A 24,538-nucleotide genomic window follows, 5' to 3' on the forward strand; every position below is an offset into this window, starting at 1 on the left:
TTCTTCCGGCACTCTGTTCATGACTGCTTTTGTAGGACACCTATTCAAAATGTACGCTGCACAATGTACAGCTTCAGCCCAATAATCATTTGGAAAATGCTTTGCCTTTAACATACTCCTCGCCATATCCATGATTGTCCTATTCTTCCTTTTAGCTACTCCATTTTGTTGTGGAGTGTATCTAGTGGTAAATTGTTTGTGTATTCCATTTTCTCTACAAAATCATAGGAATTCCTTGGAGATATACTCACCTCCTCTGTCAGTTCTTAGAACTTTGATATGCAGCCCACTTTGATTTTCTACAAGTGCTTTGAAATTTCGAAATTTTTCAAACACTTCACTTTTGTTCTTCAGGAAATAAACCCAAGTTTTTCTGGTAAAATCATCAATGAATGTTAGAAAATATTGGCTGCCTGCTAATGATGGGGTTTGCATCGGTCCACATAAGTCTGAGTGGACAATCTCTAAGGGTGCCTTTGCCCTTATGCTTTTCCCTGATAGAAAACTTTCTCTGTGTTGTTTCCCCAAGATACAACCTTCACAAAGGCTGTTCGGTTTCTCTATCAATGTTAATCCTCTTACCATTCATTTTCTACTCAACAAGTTAAGACCTCCAAAGTTGAGATGTCCAAATCTCAAATGCCACAACCAATTTTCATCTTTTGGTACGCTTTGGAAAACCTCTTGTGTCACTGCTACTATTACTTCTTTATTTTTCAAATCTGCCTTTATTCTGAGAGGGAACATCTTGTTTCTCGTCATCTTCACTTCAGCAATACATTGTTCGCTGGGTGCTCTATCCATGATGGTGCATACATCATTCTCAAAGAAAACATTGTAACCCTTTTGAACAAGTTGTCCAATACTTAAGAGGTTACACTTCATTCCAGGAACATAATAGACATCTGCTATGTTTTTCTTTTCACCTTTCTTTGTAAATATTTTTACTTCTCTTTTTCCCATAACAGAAATTTTACTATCATTCACAAGTGTGACTTGTGATTTCACATTTTGATCTAAAGCAGAAAACAGGGCTATGTTTCCTGTCATATGGTTGCTGCAACCGGAATCTAGAAACCATATATCATCATTATTTGTTTCAGCGATGTTACAAGCTAAAAGCACATTATCTTGGCTGATATTTTCTCTAGTGAAATTTTCACTAGATCTATTACTCATATCATGTTGCTTCTTCCTACATTCATTTGCATAATGCCCATATTTTTTACAATAATAACATTGGAAATTGGATTTTTCATACCTTTGTCCTTGAGCATGATGTTGTCCACTTTGTTGATTGCTGCCTTGGCTTTGGTTCTGATTTGGATTGCTGCCTCTTCCTTGAGCATTTGCTGCACTGTTTCTTCCCCCTCTGTTTTGACTTCTGCCTCTTCCTCTCCTATTTCCTCTGCCTTGACCTCTTCCTCTTCCAAAAGACATCTAGGTCTTAAAGGCTTGTTCTAAAGATGAGTTTTCATTTCTACTCAACCTCTGTTCATGTGTTATTAGTGATGCATGAAGTTCATCAACTAAAAAGTTTGTGAGATCCTTTGTCTCTTCTTTGGTGGTGACAATCACATCGAACTTTGAGGGTAGGACCCTCAACAGTTTTTCCACAATCCTCCTTTCTTCAAGAACTTCTCCATGAGTCATTATTTGTGTGACCAGACCAATCACATGTGTGAAGAATGAGTCAATATTTTCTGACTCCTTCATGCATAAATTCTCAAAATCTCTCCTTAGCAACTGTAGTTTTGTTGTCTTCACTTTCTCCATGCCTTGATAGGCTGTCTTGAGAGTTTGCCATGCTTCTTTGGATGTCTTGGCTGCTGCTATCCTTGGAAACACACTCTCATGCATTGCTTGATACAAAAATACGAGGGCTTTTGAATCCTTCTTCTTATTGCTCTTCAATAGATCTTTCCCTGCCTGTGTCAAGTTATTAAACTCTTCTTCATCTCCTGGTTCTTCAAACCCATATTCAACAAGTTCCCATAAATCTTGTGAGGAAAACAGGGCTCTCATGGTTATTGCCCAATAGTCATAGTTTTTCCCATTAAACTGTGGGAGCTGAGTATTAAAAATACCCATGCTAGTGCTGGTGCTGGAGCCAGCCATTCCTTGCACTCTCAGCTATGCTTCAAATATTTGACTATGTATTTAAAAAACACTGACTGTCTTCAACAGCTACACAAAAAACTTTGAGAAATACCTGGATCCTTTCTTGACTGAGTCTTCACTCTGCTGGAGAAGCTGCTGCAGCAAAAGGAACCTTCCTTTAGTGTCTTTGACACCTTCAAAGAGCCTGGACAAACTCTGATACCACTGTTGGGAATTTTTCTGGTAAAATTCCATAAACAAATTAACTGAACTGAGAACAATGCTTTGTTATCTCCATAGGATCTTTAACACAGGGAAGCTACAATTGTTTTCTGAGAACAGAGTATTACACACACCCACAAAAGCTTTGTATTCATTAAAATAAAACTGATGTTACAAAAATACTCTTCCTCTGCATGAGGGATTACACCAAGAACATTTCAACAAAAATTACTCTGTCTCCTTTAGAAAAGATTTACACTTTTGTGTGTAAATTTTTCTTTTATATTTACTGCTGTAAATAAAAAAAATTCTTACATATCTATTCTTCACATTACATTCCAATATCTAAAAAAAACTTCTTCTCGGACTGCTGCGCATATTACATTTCATACATTGAGATTAAAAAAAACATTACATTTCATTGCTATGCATTTCAATGCATGTGCTCCACATAAAAAAAAATCCACGCTGTCCTGTTCTTCTATGTTCACATTGTTGTGTGTTTCACAATATGTTTTTAATACAAAGTCAACGAACAACATAAAAAAATGACACACGAGCTTTTCTATTTTTTAGATATTACATTGCGTATGTTTTTTTTTTTTTAACAAAAAAAATGACCATACCTATCTTTTAATTTACCATACTTCCGTGGATAAAAAAAACATTAAACTTGAAACATTTCACTTACAATCTACGGACCAACGTAAATACCATTAATTACTTTACTGAGCGGTCAAACAAAAACTTCACGCAATGTGTTTGCTGCAGGCCTGTACGCAGTTTTGACTTTAATCAACGGTCATCCATCCTTGCAATCGGACGAATATCGCTTGCCCAAACTAAACGAACAATACGTCCTGATAAAAAGTTGTTTTACGGTGATTGTATCGGGGCGTTTGAGAGAATACCACCAACTTGTGAAAAGTGGTGCGATAAACTCATGGCTGTTTTGCTGAATTAAATGCTGTTTGATTAAGCGGCAGTTGGAATTATATTTTCAACATCTTTTAGTCGCTAGTTCAGGGCTTAGAATATTTTTTCTGAAATATTACTGGTTTTCTCCATGTTGGAATTTCTCTTTCAAAAGCTAACACAGAGTAGGCGTCACTGCTTTTACCTTTTGAAATGTTAAAAGGCATGACTTTGCCTTGGGACCCAAAACCTTCAGCAACTGTAGAAAACAAAGTTATTTTGACAACGTAACAAGGGCGGAAGCCTTTTCTTTCCATTCAACATACACTCTTCTTGGAATTTTACCCTTGGAAAGCAAATATTCGACTCCAAGTTACAAAATCTTAATTATTTTGACAATGTAACAAGGGTGGAAGCCTTTCATTTCCCATTCAACATACACTTTACTTGGAATTTTACCCATAGAAACCAAATATTTCACTCCAAATTACAAAATCTTAAGTTAATTGTTGAAGTTGAGTGGAAGTTCCATCGGACAAAAATAAATAAAATATAGTAGTGCAGCGTCACTTGGCAGGTATACCTTCTGCTTGCGTACTTGTCTTCGATTTGATTCAAATTCCATGTATGGTTTTGATTTGCCACTCATTCCACTTTGACACATTTGGCCTCACTTGACTTATGATACATGAATGACTATTCAAATTTGCATGGGTAAATTATAATTACTTCCCTCTTTCATGAAATCAAGATCACATCATCAAGATTCAAATCTTCCTGTGATATTATTAAAAAAAATGTGCCATGTTAACAAAGGGGAACAAGAAACATATGTCATCTGAATTATAAGTTAGAACCTAGTAAATTCAATGTTTTAAAGTTACTCTTGAATCTTTACATGTTTGGCAACGACAACCTCCTTTAGCTTTACTTTCTCATACATGAAAGCCTCCTTCAGCTCTCCTACTACCTCACTCATGCTGGGCCTCCAAGATGATGTATGCTCAACACATCTGAGAGTTATTTTCCATCCATCTCCTTGTCTATGATTTTCACCATTTTTTCAGGGGTTTCATTGATCTCCACATAGTCTTTCAGGTGTGATGACGCGCAAATATAATTATTCGTACACGCACTTAAAATGAAAGCCTATGTATGGATGATTAATTACGAATAAATTCCCATTGTTCTCTATGATTTAATACCAGGATGGAGCATTCAAGAGAATGATACCCATGACCACATGGTAGAGAGCCTTACTTTCTAATTCACGAAAGCCTCTTTAAGCTCTCCTACTACCTCACTCATGCTGGGCCTCCATGATGATGTATGCTCAACACATCTGAGCGCTAGTTTGGCAACAATAGTGATTGATTTCATGTCATATTTTCCGTCCATATTATTGTCTATGATTTTCACCATTTTTCCAGAGGTTTCATTGATGGCCACACAGTCTTTCACCTATGATGACGTGCAAATTTAATTATTCGTACACACACTTAAAATGAAAGCGTATGTAGTAAATTTGGATGATTAATTACAAATAAATTCCTTACCCATCTGAAGGGATCACTGTCATCGTTATCGAAGACTTGTGGTTTTCTCCCACATATAATTTCTAATAAAACCACACCAGAACCATATACATCGCTCTTTTGAGTGAACTGTCTAGTCGTAGCATACCTATAAGAATATGCAACAATAAAAGTGAAATTGCCGTGGCTCTTAATAATTAATCGAATTCCTGGGGCATCAAAGATAAAATTTCGAAGAGAAATGCAAGTTATATGTGTCATTTACTCTGGATCCATGTATCCCATAGTTCCGTTCACCACTCCATCCCCGATAGGAGCCTTCCGTTCCATTGTCATAAGCGAGATACCGAAATCGCCCAGTTTTTCATTCAAATCGCTGTCGAGGAGGATGTTTGAAGTTTTCACATCCCTGTGAATTATCATTGGAATGCAACACACGTGCAGGTATTGCAGTGCTTCATACAGAAACAGAAATAGGGGAATATGGTTAATCACGCTTTCTCTTATTTAGTTGTATTCGAACACACAAAATTAAACAGCGTTTACATTACAAAAATGTAGTGTGATCTTTTTTTTATATATAAATTACCCTCAGCCACATCGATTGCTATTTTGAGCCTGCTTTTCCAGTTTAGTTTGGAAAGTCCTGCCTACACTCCTGAAAGACAGATTTATAATTAAATGTATACTGTTTTTGTTGCAATATCAAATCAACCAAACAGTATCCCTGAGAGACATACTTACCATAAAGATGGTCCGTTAAAGACCCTTCAGACATGTACTCGTAGATAACCATAGGCTGTCGGAATTTAGCAAAACAGTAACCCAGTAGAGACACCAAGTTCTTATTATGGACTCTAGAAAGCAGATCGGTCTGTTAACAAAGTGAATCTGTATACATCAATTTTACCATGCTCACATATATTTTTAGAAGCGAAATAATTCGAAATTGGAATTACCTCAGTGAAGAACTCCTTAAATCCTTATCTTGTATTCCATGCAAGCATTTTTAGTGCTCTCTCTTTTCCGTCCGGTAGTCTACCAAAGAACACCTTTCCAAAGGCACCACACCCCAGTATCTGACTAAAGTTTTGTGTGGCGTCCACAATCTGGTGCAGGGTAAAAACCGTCGAGTCGTCTGTAATCCATATAAAATTCGCAAAGTATGAAAGCACCGTCTATATGGGGAATTCCCACAATATTTCATATTAGAATGTTCTTAAAATATAAGTTCTTGACTTTCATTATATAGTTTTTCCCAGTTTTTATTTTTTTCCTCTTATCATGTTTTTCCGCACATGGAACATTGAACATCTGTATGTATATTCTCACCTTCATTGAGAAGCAGCTTTTCGCTGAATTTTTCTAGGGCGCGCTGGTTTGCCCTGAGTTTCTTCCAATATACTTAATACCCGCCATCATCACTAAAGTCCTGAAAACTACTTTAGTTAAACCCTTAACAACCCAACCGGTGGATTCTTTAATTCTTAGCCCTCAGGGTTTGCTCACGATCTTCTATTTACCTTCCTATAGTTCTGATACCAATTGGTTGAAAAGACATAAAGGAAAAACACACAAATTGACACACAAATAATATGAGCTTCATCAATCAAAACTTGATTCTAACAATGAATTTGGTGAGGAATATTTATACTTAAGTAACTCTCTTAAATTTAACCAACTTTAACACCCTGTAGTCATTACAATTTCTAACAATTCCCAAAATAACACCCACTTTGTTCTTCCCTAAATTATTTCTGGTTTCTTGAATACAATCCCCACCCTTATACATATAGATAAAGATTTCCAGAGTATCTGCAACACACCAAATGAGGGATTTTCATTGTAATCGTTGTAGAATATCAAATGACTTATTTCCAGCCAACTGATAAGCCAAAATACTATGAAGAAATATACATATAAAAAAACAAATAAAACACAGTAGCTAAAAACTGCTCCAAATCTCATATATTAATTGAACCATTAACTACATTCTTATATAGTAAAATTATTACTAAAATCAACTCTGAAACAAATCTACAGGCATTACAGCTAATTTCCAGCACTTTCCAGCCTAACAATTTGTTGCCTTAATTTTGCACAGAACACAAAATAGCAATTTACATAACTAATTAAGTATTATTCCCAACACTTCCCCTTAATGATTAATGAGGATTTAATATCTTATCTCGTAGTGCCAAAAACTGATATTTTGCAACTTCTTTGGTAAAGATATATGCTAGTTGATGCTGAGTATTTATATGCTTCAATTCAATATCCTTCTTTTGCACCAAATCTCTAATCAAGTGATATTTCAGGTCAAAATGCTTTGTCCTACTATGATGAATTGGATTCTTTGCTAACTTTATGGCACTTACATTATCACAATAAATTATTGTAGGCTGAATTTGTTTTTCTCCAATTTCTTCCAAAAATTTGATGAGCCAAAGAGCTTGTATACCTGCTGAGGTAACTACAACATACTCCGCTTCTGTCGATGAGAGGGCAACAATGCTTTGTTTTTTTGAGCTCCATGTGATCAAACCAGAACCAAAAGAGAAACAATTTCTAGATGTGGACTTACAGTCATCAAGACTACCTCGCCAATCTGAATCACTAAATCCAACAAGATTGAACTTTTCAGAAGAGTAGTAATGAATACCAGAATTTAGAGTGTCTTTCACATACCGTAAAGTCCTCTTGGCTGCCTTTATATGTATTTCAGATGGATTTTTCATATACCTTGGAACAAGTGAAACTGAATATGTAATATCAGGCCTTGTGTGGGTTAGAAATATCAAGCTCCCCACAATACTTCTGTAAGTTTTCTCATCAACTAAATCAGCACCATCATCTCTACATAACACCTCTCCATGAGCACTTGGAGTAGGGGATGGATTACAATCAAGCATATCAAAGTTATTTAGCATATCCTGTGCATACTTTGTTTGAGAAATGAAAATCTCATCCTTATTTTGATAAACCTCAATTCCTAGAAAATATTTCATAATGCTTAGATCTTTCATCTCAAATTCATTCATCATAGCAACTTTGAATTTATCATTCATCTTAGAACTACTACCCATATACAATAGATCATCAACATACAAACTTATTATTAGAATATCAATACCTTCTTATTTGTAGTAAAGGGTAGAATCACTCTTACTTCTCTGGAAGCCATTTTCCTGAAAGTATCCATCAATCCTTGCATACCACGCTCTTGGTGCTTTCTTGAGACCATACAAAGCCTTCTTCAACTAATAGACATTATTCTCCTTTCCTTCAACTTCAAAGCCTTGTGGCTGCTCCACATATACTTCATCTTCTAAGTACCCATTCAAGAAGGCTCTTTTCACATCCATATGATGTATGCTCCACTTTTTCTGTGCAGCTAATGAAATCAACATTCTAATGGTCTCTTGTCTTGCCACTGGTGCAAATGTCTCTTCATAATCAATTCCATACTTCTGTGTGAATCTTTTAGCAATTAATCTTGCTTTGTGTCTTTCAACACTCCCATCACTGTTATATTTAGTCTTATAGACCCATTTAGTGCCAATCTTTTTCTTGTCATGTGAAAGCTCTGTCAACTTCCAAGTGTCATTCCTTTGTATGGAATCCATCTCTTCTTGCAGAGCTTGCATCCAAACCTCATTAGTACATGCATCTTCAAAACATGATGGTTCAAATTCAGCATTGGCTAATAAAGAAAATTTGATTATCTCACTTATTGGGCTTTCTTCATGTGCTTGATTTGCACTCCTTTGATAAATATCACTCAATCTTCTTACCTTCTTTGTAGAACTTGGAGAATAAGTCGGACTTGAATTTGATGTTGAAGAAATTGATGAAGGGTTGCTTGGTGGAGTTAAGCCACTAGTTACAGAAACATTAGTTGGCTGCTCATGATTATTATCAACAATTATATCATCATTCAAAACAGATTTTGTCTTCTCAACATGCCCTTTTTTATGACCATAAACTCTCCCTTCATAAAAAATTACATCTCTTGAGACAATAAGCTTGTTATTTAGAGGATTATACAATTTATAACCCTTGCTTGTCTTGCTACACCCAATAAAAATACATACCTCACTCTTTGCATCTAACTTTTTTCTACTTTGATCAGGTACATGCATATAAGCCAAACAACCAAAAACTTTGAAATGATGAACATTAGGCCTTTTTCCATACCAAGCTTCATAAGGAGTCATCTTTTCCAGTGCAGTGGTGGGGCTACAGTTGAAGATGTACACTGCTATAGCAACTGCATCTCCCCAATAAGAGTTGCTCAATCCCTTAGTTTGTAACATGCATCTTGCCATTTCAACCATAGTACATTTTTTTCTTTTAGCTATGCCATTCTGTTGGGGTGTGTATGCTATACTATGCTGCCTCCTGATGCCATTCATATCACAATAACTCTGGAAAGCTTTTGAGTAGAATTTTCCTCCACGGTCAGTCCGCAAACATTTGATCTTGCACCCTCTCTCATTTTCTATAAGGGCTTTGAACTTCATGAATGTATCTAGAGCTTCACTTTTGGCCTTCAAAAAATATACCCAACAATTTGGTGTGTAATCATTAATAAAAGTGATGAAATATGATGACTTACCCAAACTATTAGTCTGCATAGGACCACATGTGTCTGAATGAACAAGCTGAAGTGGGTGATGAGCCCTCCATGCACTACCCTTTGGAAACCTTTCCCTTGCATGCTTTCCTTTAGCACATTTTTCACAAACCTCCTTATGCTCTTCTACCTTGGGCAAACTAGAAACTAATGCATGTGAGGTTAGAAACTTCAAATTCTGAAAATTTAAATGCCCATACGTGAGATGCCATAACCAACTTGAATCTTCATAAGCCATATTTGCAAGATTGTTGTTATGTTCATCAAACCTCCGGGGAAACATCCTATTTCTTGTCATAGGCACAATAGTGATCACTCTATTTCCCTTATTCTTATCATAGATAGTACATGTCTTATTTTCAAAGACTACTTTATAATTTTTCTCACATAGTTGCCCAACGCTTAACAAATTATGCTTCAATTTTGGAGTATAATAAATGTCATGAACACTCTTTATACTTTCTTTTGTTTGGACCTCCATAGCTCCTTTGGCAACAACCTCCAATGATTTATCATCACCAAGCTGGATCTTGGATTTGAAACTTCCATCTTTTGTTGAAAACAACTTCTCATTCCCTGTCATATGGTTAGAGCATCCAGAGTCTAGGTACCAAACATCTTTACTAGTATTTTCACCTTTGGCATAAGATAAAAATAAGTGATTTGGAGGATACTCACCACTTTCTTGAGCATAATTAGAATTTTTACCTTCTTTCAATTTGCATTCTCTTTCAAAGTGGCCTTACCTATTACAATAGTAACATTGAACATTTCTCTTATCAAATCTACCTCTACCTCTTCCTCTGAAATGAACTCTTCCACTTGAGCCACCTCTTCCTCTACCTCTTCAATAATTTTGGCTTTGCCATTTACCTTGACCTTGATTGCTTTTGGTACTGTTGCTACTTGCATCTTCATTCTTTGTAATTTGTAATTTAGAGGAAAAAGCTTTCTCTACACCTTCAAAAGTTTCCTTCAATCTTTCTTCATGAGACATCAAATATCCAACCAATTCATCAAAGTGTAGTTTTGTCAAATCCTTACTTTCTTCCATGATTATTGCAACATGATTCCATCTATGTGTTAAAGATCTCAATACTTTTTTAATTAGAACTTCATTACTTACAACTTCTCCAAGTGTAGCCATTTTATTGACCACATCTTTGACTCTCACACAATAGTCACTCATACTTTCAGCTTCTTGCATCTTCAAATTCTCAAACTCTCGCTTCAATGTTTGAAGCTTGACCACCTTAACTTGATCACTACCTTGGTAAGCTTCTTGTAGAGTCTCCCAAGCATCTTTGGCAGCTTTTGCTCCTGATATTCTTGGAAATAAGCTCTTATCAAGAGCTATCTGAATGTGAAACAAAGCTTGAGCATTCTTCTTCCTTGCTTCCTTTCTTGTTGTTCTTTCATTGGCTGTAAAGGCATTCCAATCAGCTGGCTTTTCATATCCTGATTCAACAATCTCCCACAAATCGTTTCCAATAAAAAAGGTTAGCATATTAATGCACCAATAATCATAATCGTTGCCATCAAATTTTGGAACTAGCATCTGGTTAGAATTCAACAATTCCAACAATACAACTTTAACCCAAAAATACCACTTCTAGAATATGAAATGACTTATTTCCAGCCAACTGATAAGTCAACAATACTTTGAAGAAAAATACATATAAGAAAATAAAACAAGTAAAACACAGTTACTGTGTGAGCTAAAAACTGCTCCAAATCTCATATATTAATTGAACCATTAATTACATTCTTATATAGTAAAATTATTACTAAAATCAATTTTGAAACAAATCCACTGGCATTACAGCTAATTTCCTGCATTTTCCAGTGTAACAATTTCTGCCTTAATTTTGCAGAGAACACAAAATAGCAATTTACATAACTAATTAAACATTATTCCCAACAATCCTCAACCTCCTGCAGTAAGATTTTTTCGCTGTAATCGTCAACCTCTTGCAGTAAGATTTTATAAAATTTCAACTGTTTAGGTATCACTGTTGTACCGGGCATTCCTTGCTTTGCTGGTAACAAAAATATTAAATGAAAAACATAACTTGAACATTTGATAACGGAAATTTGTCGTGAATACAAATAAATGTTATATTGCTCAATTCAATGAAAGCTTGTCGAAAACGTATGCACGAATTGTACAGGTGAAACAATTGTTCCATATAAACCTGCAATAATAGTAAAGAGATTGTAATATGATATTTAGTGATTAAAATTCCCTTCAGAGAATATAAATAGGTATAAACATGGAACTCTTTAGGGTTTCTGAGATCAATACCCAGTCTGGAAAATTAGCACTCAAGTTGTTGTTTTGAAGATGTATGCACAACAAGCGAACCGATCCGCAACAATTTTCTTTGAAAATGACTATCAAGACAGAATTTATCTAAAGAAGAAACACTTGCAAAGAGAAATCTTATCTCCAGAAGAAACGCTTACAATTTCTTCAGCATGCTTAACCTGGAGAAATCTGGCAAAGGTCTGATCTGACCAACTACTTGCCTCTAATCGATGCAACTGTGGAAAATAAGACTACAATCAGGTATCACTAATTCCTGAAGGAAATCGAACAGCAGCTCTTTATTTCCTCTGTTGGGGATTTTTCTGGTAAAATCCCAAAAACAAACAAAAACTGAACACACACACACAGACAATGCTCTGTTTCTACCTTTACTCCAGGATCTTTTTGTGCGCAAAGAAGCTTTAAAAAAAAATTGACTGAAGAACAGAGTTTTTCACCACCATAAAAACATTTCTATTCATTAAAACAAAATGTCTGATACATATTCTTCCTCTTTGCTGAGAGGGATTCACCAAAAATTACATTCAACAAAACTCTGTTTTCACTTGAGAATTTACTGAGCTGGGTTTACTGCTGTAAAACCCTTTTCACTTTTACTGCTGTGAAACACTTTTACTCATACTGCTGTAAAAAAAACTTACAAATCAATTCTTCACATTACATAAGCTGCGATGCATTTCTATGCATGAGCTCCACAAAAATTATCACGGTGTGTATTCCCCTTCACACTGCTGTGTGAAAAACCTATGTTATTTTGCACGCTGCTCCTTCGTTCTTTTTACAATGGTCAACACAACTTTACAGCCCTCCCCTGTTCTCCTTTTCGCACTGCTGTGCGTTCATATTTTTTTTTTTAACTCTCTTACACCATACATAATAAACTAACTACAAAATAAAACTATTTTCTTTACAATAACGCACGAGCTCCAATACTTTGGATATTACATTGCGTATATGATATTACAAAGTGACCATACCTTTCTTTTAAATTCACCATACGTTCGTGCAATTAAAACTGAGACATCTCACCTACTATCTACGAACAAAAATTAATTCATTAAATTTCTTTTCGGCGGTCAACCCAAAAGCTTTTACTCCACGCAATGTTTTAATTCGATGCAGGCTCGTATGCAGCTTTACACAATCAACGGACGAGAATGCTGGAGCAGATCGGACGGCGGACAAAGATATCGGGAGGCATTTTGCTGCAGAACTTTAGCCTCCGAAATGTTGCGTAGGCTGACGTATGGGGAGGGACGCGTGGCTGCATTTCATTGTATCGGAGTCGTGAGTACGAAAACAGCTTTCACGCAAAAGCGGTCCGAAATTGCATTAAGTAGTTTATGGTTTTGCTGCGGCGGTTTTGGGAAATTAATTCGCACGGTTCAACAGTTGAAATTATATTTTCAACACTCCCCTTTAATTTCAACTGCTGGACATTCGGTCATACCGAGACACTTCCTCAAAAATTCAAAGCTTTTCTGATCCAAAGGCTTTGTCAAAATGTCTGCAACCTGTTCTTGAGTCCTGCAATGTTCTAGGACAATTTCTCCATTGTTCACCAATTCTCTGATGTAGTGAAACCTTGTATCAATGTGTTTCGTTCTCTTATGAAACACTGAATTCTTTGACAATGCAATAGCAGAGCTATTGTCACAAAAAATCACTGTCGCCTTTGCCTGCTCTTGGCCTAAGCTTCTCAACATTCTTCTCATCCACACTGCTTGACATGCTGCTGCTGTAGCTGCCACATATTCAGCCTCTGCTGTAGACAATGCTACAATGGACTGCTTCTTAGAAGCCCATGAAATGCCTTCTGAACCCATATGAAAAACATAACCGGAAGTGCTTTTCCGATCATCTACACTTCCAGCCCAATCACTATCAGTGTATCCAACCAAATCTGAATGTTCTGAGACACTATATAATATGCCAAACATTTTGGCACCTTTGACATACCTTAAAATTCTTTTTGCTGCCTGCCAATGTGCCTCCTTTGGCCTCTCCATGAATCTGAAAATTAAACTAACAGCATACATAATGTCAGGCCTAGTTGCTGTTAAATACATAAGGCTGCCAACAATACTCTTGTACAAACTAGGATCAAAATCCTTGCTGTTGTCCTCTTTGCTGAGTTTTAATCCCATTATTGTGGGAGTGATCGCTGCTTTGCATTCTTGCATGTTAAATCTGCCCAAAACTTGATTTACATATCTAGCTTGTGAGATAAATATTCCTTTTTCATTTTGATCTACTTCTATTCCTAAGAAGTATCTCAAGAAACCCATGTCAGTCATTTCAAATTCCTCTTTCATGACTGATTTAAAATTCTCAATGAGCTGATCATCATTACCTGTGAAAATAACATCATCAACATATAAGACAACAATTAAAATTTTACCATCTTTTTCTTTGATGTAGACGGTGGGTTCTCCTTCACACTTGTCAAATTCATTATCCAATAGATAGGAATCTATCCTGTTGTACCATGCTCTTGGCGCTTGCTTCAGCCCATAAAGAGCCTTCTTCAATTTGCACACTTTGTGCTCTTCACCTTTCTTCTCATAGCCTAGAGGTTGCTCAATGTAAACCTCCTCCTTTAACACTCCATTTAGGAATGCTGACTTCACGTCCATTTGGTAGACTTTCCATTTGTTTTGAGCTGCTATGGACAGCACTGCTCTCACGATTTCCATTCTTGCAACCGGTGCGAAAGTCTCCTCATAATCTCTCCCATAATGCTGCTTATACCCTTTGACAACCAGCCTTGCCTTGTGCCTTTCTATCTTGCCTTCAGCATTGCTCTTGGTCTTATAAACCCATTTTACTCCAATGACTTCTTTACCTTTTGGTAGCTCTACCAAATCCCATGTTTTGTTTCTCTCTATGGTATTCATCTCCTCATTCATAGCTTCTATCCATTTCCTATCTTTAATTGCATCTTCGAAATGAATAGGATCATCAACATGACAATACAAGGCAAATAAGGAATTCATTCCTTCATTATAAATATCACTTAGATTTCTAAACTTCTTACCTCTTTCATTTGCTGTGCAAGTGCTTGAAGATGCACTTGAATTTCCTCCTTGTGGTGTGCTTGGAGAAGCACTTTCATTTATTCTCAATGGTGTCCCTTGCTGTCCTTGTGTTGGTGCTGTTGTTTGGGGATGTATTTCAGCCACTTCCTCATCATCTTCATCATGAGACAAACAGTTTTTAACATTCACTGTTTTCTCTATGCTTCCATCCCAAGCTTCCTCTTCAATGAATTGAACATCTCTACTGACAAAAAACTTCTTGGTAGATGGGATATACAACCTGTAGGCTTTGGATTCCTCACTGTATCCAATGAATAGACATTTTTCCCCTTTGCTGTCCAACTTCCTCCTTAGCTGATCTGGAATGTGTGCATAGGCCACACATCCAAAAACTCTCATGTGGGTGACTCCTTGCTTTCTCCCACTCCATGCTTCTTCCGGCACTTTGTTCAACACTGCTTTTGTAGGACACCTGTTCAAAATGTACACTGCACAATTTACAGCTTCAGCCCAATAATCATTTGGCAAATGCTTTGCCTTCAACATGCTCCTCGCCATATCCATGATGGTCCTGTTCTTCCTTTCAGCAACTCCATTTTGCTGTGGGGTGTACCTTGCTGTAAACTGTTTGTGAATTCCATTTTCTCTACAAAATCTTAGGAATTCCTTGGAGATATACTCACCTCCTCTATTAGTTCTCAAAACTTTAATGTGCAGCCCGCTTTGGTTTTCCACCAATGCCTTGAAATTTTGAAATTTCTCAAACACTTCACTTTTGTTTTTAAGGAAATATACCCAAATTTTTCTTGTAAAGTCATCAATAAATGTTAGGAAATATTGGCTGCCTGCTAATGATGGAGCTTGCATTGGTCCACATAAATCTGAGTGGATGATCTCTAAGGGTGCCTTTGCCCTTATGCTTTTACCTGATGGAAAACTTTCTCTATGTTGTTTCCCCAAAATGCAACCTTCACATAGGCTGTCCGGTTTCTCTATCAATGGTAATCCTCTTACCATTCCTTTCCTACTCAACAAGTTTAGACCTCCAAAATTGAGATGTCCAAATCTCAAGTGCCACAACCAATTTTCATCCTTTGGCACGCTTTGGAAAGCCTCTTGGGTGACTGCTGCAATTTCTCCTTTGTTTTTCAAATCTGCCCTTATTCTAAGAGGGAACATCCTGTTCCTTGTCATCTTCACTTCAGCAATGCATCTTTTGCTGGGTGCTATATCCATGATGGTGCATACATCATTTTTAAAGAAAACATTGTACCCCTTATGGACAAGCTGTCCAATACTCAAGAGGTTACATCTCATTCCGGGGACATAGTAGACATCTCCTATGGTTTTCCTTTCTCCTTGCTTTGTAAATATTTTTACCTCCCCTTTTCCCATAACAGAGATTTTGCTATCAGTTCCTAGTGTGACTTCTGATTTCATATTTCTATCTAGGGCAGAAAAGAGGGCTATGTTTCCTGTCATATGGTTGCTGCAACCTGAGTCTAAAAACCATATGTCTTCACTGTTTGTTTCAGCCATGTTACAAGCTAACAACACATTATTTTGGTTGATGTTTTCTCTAGTGACATTTGCATTTTGATTATTACTCATATCATGTTGCTTCTTCCTACATTCACTGGCATAATGCCCATATTTTTTACAATAATAGCATTGGACATTGGATTTTTCATACCTTTGTCGTTGAGCATGATGTTGCCCTCTTTGTTGGCTGTTGCCTTGGCCTTGGTTCTGATTTGGATTGCTGCCTCTTCCTTGTGCATTTGCTGGGCTGTTCCATCCACCTCTGTTCTGGCTTCTGCCTCTTCCTCTCTTGTTTCCTCTGCCTTGACCTCTTCCTCTTCCAAAGGACATCTGGGTCTTGAAGGCTTGCTCTAGAGATGAGTTTTCATTCCTACTCAACCTCTGCTCATGTGTTATCAGTGATGCATGAATCTCATCAACTGAAAAGTTTGAGAGATCCTTTGTCTCTTCAATGGTGGTGACAATTGCATCAAACTTTCAGGGTAAGACCCTCAATATTTTCTCCACAATCCTCCTTTCTTCAATGGTTTCTCCATGAGTCCTCATTTGTGTGATCAGACCAATTACATGTGTGAAGAATGAGTCAATGTTGTCTGACTCCTTCATGTTCAGATTCTCAAAATCCTTCCTCAGCAATTGTAGTTTTGTTGTCTTCACTCTCTCCATGTCTTGATAGGCTGTCTTGAGGGTTTGCCATGCTTCATTGGATGTCTTAGCTGCTGCTAACCTTGGAAACACGCTTCCATGCACTGCTTGATATAAGAAGAAAAGGGCTTTTGAATCCTTCTTTTTGCAGCTCTTTAATAGATCCTTCTCTCCTTGAGTTAATGCATTAAACTCATTTTCATCTGCTGGTTGTTCAAAACCTTCCTCAACTATTTCCCATAAGTCTTGGGAAGCAAACAGGGCTTTCATTGTTATTGCCCAATAGTCATAGTTTTTACCATCAAATAATGGGAGCTGCATACCCATGCTATTACTGGTGCTTGTGCCAACCATTCTTGTAGCCTAAACTATGCTTCAATTTCTTGACTGTGTATTTTAAAACAACTGACTACTTCTTCAGCAACACATAAAAAAACTTTGTGAAATACCTGAGTATTTTCTTGACTGAGCCTTCACTCTGCTTGAGAAGTTTTACTGCTGCAACAAACTCCTCCCTTCAGCTTCTTTGTCACCTTCAAAGAGCCTAAGCCAGCTTTGATACCACTGTTGGGGATTTTTCTGGTAAAATCCCAAAAACAAACAAAAACTGAACACACACACAGAGACAATGCTCTGTTTCTACCTTTACTCCAGGATCTTTTTGTGCACAGAGAAGCTTTAAAAAAAAATTGACTGAAGAACAGAGTTTTTCACCACCATAAAACATTTCTATTAATTAAAACAAAATGTGTGATACATATTCTTCCTCTTTGCTGAGAGGGATTCACCAAAAATTACATTCAACAAAACTCTGTTTTCACTTGAGAATTTACTGCGCTGGGTTTACTGCTGTAAAACCCTTTTCACTTTTACTGCTGTGAAACACTTTTACTCATACTGCTGTAAAAAAAACTTACAAATCAATTCTTCACATTACATAAGCTGCGATGCATTTCTATGCATGAGCTCCACAAAAATTATCACGGTGTGTATTCCCCTTCACACTGTTGTGTGAAAAACCTATGTTAATTTGCACGCTGCTCCTTCGTTCTTTTTACAATGGTCAACACAACATTACAGCCCTCCCCTGTTCTCCTTTTCGCACTACTGTGCGTTCATATTTTTTTTTTTTAACACTCTTACACAATACATTATAAACTAACTACAAAATAAAACTATTTTCTTTACAATAACGCACGAGCTCCAATACTTTGGATATTACATTGCGTATATGATATTACAAAGTGACCATACCTTTCTTTTAAATTCACCATACGTTCGTGCAATTAAAACTGAGTTCCACCAAATATGGGGCCATCGTTCCTTGTTCTTCCTGTAAACCAAGTTTGTCTCGGACTTCATGATTTCGACGAAGAAACCGTTCACTTTGATGTGACTTGAGCATCTGTCTATGAAATCGATCACTGCATACTTCCAAATTGCGATTCAATATCCATCGGTGGAATAACTTTACTTCTTGTGAGCTCGTTTTTATCTTCATGGATTAATTTAGTGTTGTTAAATCATTTTAATTGAATTATTTGGTTAGTGATTTGTAAGGGGATAGACTTTAAGCATTTCACTTTTATTAAATGTTATTAGGACACTGATTAGACATATCACATGTCACCAAAGAGGTATGGGCACTACAACAGAGTGAATCATGACCCATATTAGACCCGCGAGTACCTGTGGGTCTAGGCGGGTTTTATACCAAGATGGGTCACTCGCATAGAACCCACGTTTAAGGCCCGGACTTGACGAGTATCTTATAGAACTCGTTTACCCGTATAAGACCCGTATCAGACCCATATAGAACCAGTGGAGCCTCAAAAGGCACAAAATATTCAGTTTTTTTATTTTTAATTTTTCTTTTCTTTTTTGGAAATGAGGTGATCTATCTATTGCACTCCAATTAGACTTATACCATCTAGCTCTTTCAAATCTTTACTTCCTTGAGGTACACATCCAACCACTACCAATGGCCTCTTTGCAACTCTACCCTTGTGAATCAAGGTCTCCATGGTTGATTGACTTGATGACTCTACTGTGCCTCTGTTCTAAAAGAATATAGTTATTCACCTTGTGTGTGCCATCCATGTCCATAGTCCTTGAAACCCTCTAGAATTCTAACCAAAGTTCTTCAATTTCTTTCCGTTATAATTTTTTTTAGATTTGTATGTAAAGCACTTGTATCTACCAACGAATGGGCTTTATTTCTCTGTACCACCACCTTCTTGGAAAGGAAATTACCTCTTTAGAAGAAAGTTACATGCTTGCTAGATGTCAGTTATGCTCCAAAATAAAGTGAGGGATCAGGAATGATCCTTTCACTCAAAATAGTTTCAGAGGTGGGTGTACATGCTTTTCTATTATGGTGCAATTTTGGCCATACCCATCACTCAGTTGAATGACCTTTAAGCTTGCATTATTGGGGTCACATGCCGTATTTGCTAGCATGCTTTTACACATGAGTTTGATTTAGATTTAGAGTAGAGTTTTCTTTTATTGTGCTCTTTGCTGGTAGATGCATTATGCATTCCTGCATTCCTTTTATAGTTGTTGATGCATGTTAACTTATTTTGGTCATTTTTGGATGTTAATCAAATTTCAATTTTTGTACGGCTTGCATACATTTTTCACAAAGTCCCTCCTAAATTTTGTAGAAAAGTGTCAATCTAACCTTCCTCCTTTAAACTATGTTTAATGTCCCCTATCTAGTATCAACATCTTCTCCCTAAACTTCATCACTGGTTTATCTTTCTCCTTCTTGGTGAAGTTTGACAGTTTATGAACTTTATTCATTTCCTATTGTGGTGGTTTTGGTGGTAGCCCTTCATCTTATTTTTTGCTTCTAGAGGGCCCCTTGTATGTGCTTATTTTGAAGAATGTAATCTCTAGTCCCTTCGGCCTAGTTTCATCTTTAGTGGTGAGGAATGTAATCTCTAGTCCCTTCGACCTAGTTTCATCACTGTGAATGTAATCTCTAGTTCCTTTTGTGCTTAAAATTTACCATATTTTAACCTTTTTTTGTATTTTCACGAGTCTTATACGAGTCTTATAAGGGTCATTCCCGAGTCTTATACAAGTTGATGAGTCAATGCCATGACGAGTCTTATCTGAGTACGAATCGTCCAATATTGCTACAACACATAGGGGGTTTTCAGACAATATTTGAGACAATTTTTGGGTAAATTGTCTTAACTTGAGACAAAAAAAAAACTTTTGTATTATCTTAAATATTGTCTTTAAGTGGGAATCTTAAATTATTGTCAAAAAAATTGTCTCTATAAAAACAATGTATAACACACTTATTAATTTCTCTTAGGAGGCAATTTCATTCTTGTCTCCTAAGAGAAATTAATAAGTGTGTTATATATTGTTTTTATAGAGACAATTTTTTAGACAATAATGAGTGTGTTATATATTGTCTCTATAAAGACAATAAAGAATTATATTGGAAGACAATATAATATCACTTTTGGCTCTTTAGAGACAATATAAAACAATGAATCCACAAAAATATCACACCATTGAAATAAATGGATATAAAAATGTTTTATTAAAAATAAACTAAAATATCATCGATTAATTCATGTTAGGGCAAAGTGGAATCGAACCATTAACCTCCTCCTTATAAGGCAAGTGTTATGCCATTGAACTAACACCCTTTAAAGAATTATGTGATGATATAGGCATTGGTTTAAAAAAATGCTTGATACATAATGACATAACATTTATAAAATCTACAACCGCAGAACCCTATTTTTAACTTGATAAAGAATAATTCAATAGAGTCAGCTCAACATCACACCCATGTGGCATGACCCGCACAACAATAATTACAAACAAATTAATCTAGTAATACAAAAAAAATAGTAACTAGAATTAGCGAAAGCTGTTAAAATCTTGCCACAACTATTGAATGGTTTCTATTTATTGTGTTTCCACTGTTGATCTCTTTGTCTAGTTCCTCTTTGGCCACACCATTGGTCAAAATATCATATTGAAAATAGATGAGAAATGATTTTTTTTGCAACTTGGTAAAGCAAGAAAAATCCTTAAAATCATTATCTTTGAAATCCGGTTAACAAAAGAAATCAACAACAACGTGTCTACACAATCTAGATTGCATATTTCATATAAAAAATTTCACCTCAAACTCGAAATACCATTTTTAAGGGACATCCCTAGATGAAGCATTAACATGTTAATTTGTAGGAAATTTGGAGAAGGTTTTAGCCATTTTAAATCATGTTCTATTGTTCATCTACTTATATATAAATGAGTCAAATGTCCAGAGAGAAGAGAAGCACATATTAGGAGTCTATTGCAGGCTTAAAGCAAGTCTTAGATCAGCCCCAAAAAAACCAAAAGAGAAGAAGGATCAATGGGGAAAAAAGGGAAACCCAATGAGGATTGGACTGGTGGGTTGTTTGCATGAAAATGAAAATAGGGAAGAGACCGAGGGTTCAGGTTCAAGGGGTCAACAAGGCTTCACTTAGTCTAGGACAACACCCACATTTTCACCTTACTCGGAGGGCAAGGACTCTCACTTGAGGCATGCCACGACCAAAGTTAGATGGAGTAGGAGAGGTATCAAGGAAATGTAAATAACATACAACAATAGCTCATCATAGTCAATTCATTGTATTATCTAAGGTTGTCATTCTGCGCATGCCATCGCAGGAAACTACCTAGTTATTGATCATTCATTTAAAATTTTAAATAGCCCATCAAGAACATAATAATACAATAAGGAACCCAAATTGATTCTTTCATTAAATGGAATATAAGAGAGTACATGACAGAATATAAAAGGCTCGAGGCTCGTTCATGAAATACCCAAAGAGTACTTTTCATAGAACACAACTGACAAGAATGGACATAAGCGGAGCCGAAGATAGTCTTAGCTCTTCCACAACAAATGCGGCTCTCAGGATCCCGCCCTTGCTCACCCACTTCATCACCAACCCCTTTCTCAAGCTCTCTTTTTCTTTTTATCCTTTGTTTTGCACTCCCATTGCCAGTTTTGTTTGGTTGACACTACCCTCGGCTGCCTTCTATTTCCCTTGCTCAGCGTCTTTTGTACTCTTCCACCACCTTGCTGCAACTTCTCATTCACTCCCAGTTCCCATCCCTTTCCTTTGGCTATCAACTCGCAACATGAACTGTTGTCCCCGCAACCTATTCTTGATCTTTCTTCCCACCAAAATCTAAAATTCAAAATCAAGGCCCCAATAGGTGCCAACCACAGTTCTTTGACTCATCCCCGAGGCAATCTATCTTCAGTTTTGTTGGCTATGTTGCTTCTCCTGGCGAGGTCTCAATTGTTATTGTTTGTTGTTGTGTTGGTTCCACTCTTGCGGTGCTACTATTTCTTCCCCTGGCTGTGTTGATCCCGCTTCATGCGGGGATGCTTTTGCTACACTTTGGCCTTCCTTCCCAAATGAAGGCCCCAACTCAAGTATTGCTACAATTGTTTCCTGGGGGAAACAATTATAATCTTCCAATGTCATCTGCGAGATGCTTGTGAGGGTTTATGTCTGTTGGAGAAATTCGGCCCTTGATGTGCAGTTCGGTTGCTTGGGTTGGGTATTTTGTAGGGTGCTCCACTATTCTTCGACATCGTCACATACCTCCTGCAGTGCTCTTACATGTTTACGGACCAGTGACCTTAGATCATGAATTTTATTTTTGTTTTGACCAATTCTTCCTCAATTTGTTGTACCCTAAACTCGAGAGAGGTGATCTCATCATTGATTTGCTTTAGCTAGCCTTTGTCCCTACAGGTCTTGTTGTCAACAATGCGTTGCTAGAGTTGTTGGCGAAGTGGATAGACTAGATGGTTTTTCATGGCCAAGTTGCATGACCAATCATTGACTTGCTCTAGTAGCACATAACCATCTCCCACGACATCATTTAGCGAAGCTTTTAGTGTAGCGATAGTGTTGAGTTTATGCTCTATCTCCACGATGTAGCTTGTAGTTGGATCGGGTAACGCTGCTTTGGTCATATCCAAAATCTTCTTCAGCTCCTTGTTGGTGGCCACAAGTTCCTTGCATGTTGTCTGAATATGGTCGCAATAGTCGACCAATGTGATGGCTGAAAAATCCTTGGGTGATTTAATTACTAAATCGATCACAATTGGCCAAAGTTCTCTTAGCTTTGATGTCACCTACTTGAATTGCGATTGCAATTGTTGATTGTTATGTTGGAGTTAATCTCACTTCGCCATGATAGTGATAACTTCTTGCTTCTGCTACTCATGCTTAGCGACTAGGTCATTGTGGATCTGTTCACCCCTCTCAGCTACCTGTTGGACAAATCTGAATAGTTGTGTAGATGACCAGTACTGAAGGTTCTTAGGTTGCATTATTGATGGGTCCAGGAAGTTGCTTTGCAGGGGTTGGTCGCTAGTAATGGATTTTTTTGAGTGGTCTTAGGGGGAAGTTATAGGCTATGTGGTTTCAAGAAACTAGGGAGAAGGAGGGATAATGACTGGTTGTGGAACCACGAGGAAATTGATAGGAAATGAGGCTTCAAACAGTTCGATCGTAGTGCAGTGTTGTTGTGTGACGATTAGTTCTTCTCTTGAGAGTGGGCCCATTCCTAGCAATAGGGATACTAGGGATGTTTGAACAGCAGTATGGCCTTCACCCCCGTTCAAAAACTTGGTGGACTGGATATCCAGATTAACTTCCATTTCTTCTGTGGCTATGCGGGTACCTCGAGGGACTATGTCAGACAGGGTTGCAGAGGTGGAAGTTGTATGGGGGGATGGATCTCGCAACCTGGGTGAAACAATAGAGGCAGATTTCGGGTTTTCTTCAACAATTGGGGAGGATGATGCTAACTGAAGTCCATCACCGGTGAGGTCAACAAAAGTACAACAGGAATTGTCTTTTACTTCTTGGCCGCTGATACCTTGGTACCTTTGGGCTGCATGGGTTTTGGGATGGTTGGATTTGTCTGAGAGTGAGGGTTGCGATGGGGGATAGCCACAGCGAGGGAAGTAGTCATGATCAGATTGAGCAAGGTAAACCCTTGAAGAGCATCGGACTGGGGAGTCATACATGTTTAACCCTGGAAGATGGAAATTGTTTCCTTAAAGGAGCTCACATGTTGCTCCATTTGATAGACCATCAACTATAATTCCTCCTCCAACCCCCTCTTCCTGATGCTCCCGACCATGTCTCTTATCAGCAGTTGCGGTTGCATGCCCCCGAACAAATATTTGAACTAACCATATTTAATCTTGCAGGCGACCCCTGGCCATGATCCGACCTCTGTTTGGAATGCCCCTTCTGTCAATGTGAACCTTTGTGGCCTTATTTGAAAAGTCTCCAGATGGAAGCATTGTGGCTTGATATAAGTCTAGCTATTTGTTACCACAAACCATATTTCTTGCGAGTAACTATCAAGAAATCCCTTGGGGATTCTTTCCACCGCCCTTCTGGTCACAAGAATCTTCTGGTACTAGTCCTTAAAGCATACCTCGTTGATCTCTTTGCTACTGGGGTCCTCGGACGTCCTCCATGGTGTGTATCTAAGCATCAGTGGTTGCTCATCTATG

At 37.3% G+C, this 24,538-nt stretch overlaps 1 protein-coding gene across 1 annotated transcript in view; it reads right to left on the reverse strand.

Moving 5' to 3' along the window:
* Window positions 1–4,500: 4,500 nt before the first annotated feature.
* Window positions 4,501–24,538, reverse strand: part of LOC149211188 (calcium/calmodulin-regulated receptor-like kinase 1) — a 43,470-nt gene continuing 23,432 nt past the window's right edge. The window contains exons 2-5 of the mRNA XM_089399205.1: window positions 5,517–5,646; window positions 5,038–5,227; window positions 4,794–4,920; window positions 4,501–4,698 (exon numbers count right to left, since the gene is read on the reverse strand). Of these exons, the coding sequence (XP_089255331.1) occupies window positions 4,501–4,698; window positions 4,794–4,920; window positions 5,038–5,227; window positions 5,517–5,646 (645 nt within the window). The remainder of the gene's footprint in view (window positions 4,699–4,793; window positions 4,921–5,037; window positions 5,228–5,516; window positions 5,647–24,538) is intronic.

This window comes from Pinus tabuliformis, chromosome 1_2 (genome assembly GCF_031772625.1).
Source record: "Pinus tabuliformis cultivar Carrire ecotype Pingquan chromosome 1_2, CPIR1, whole genome shotgun sequence".
NCBI lineage: Eukaryota > Viridiplantae > Streptophyta > Pinopsida > Pinales > Pinaceae > Pinus > Pinus tabuliformis.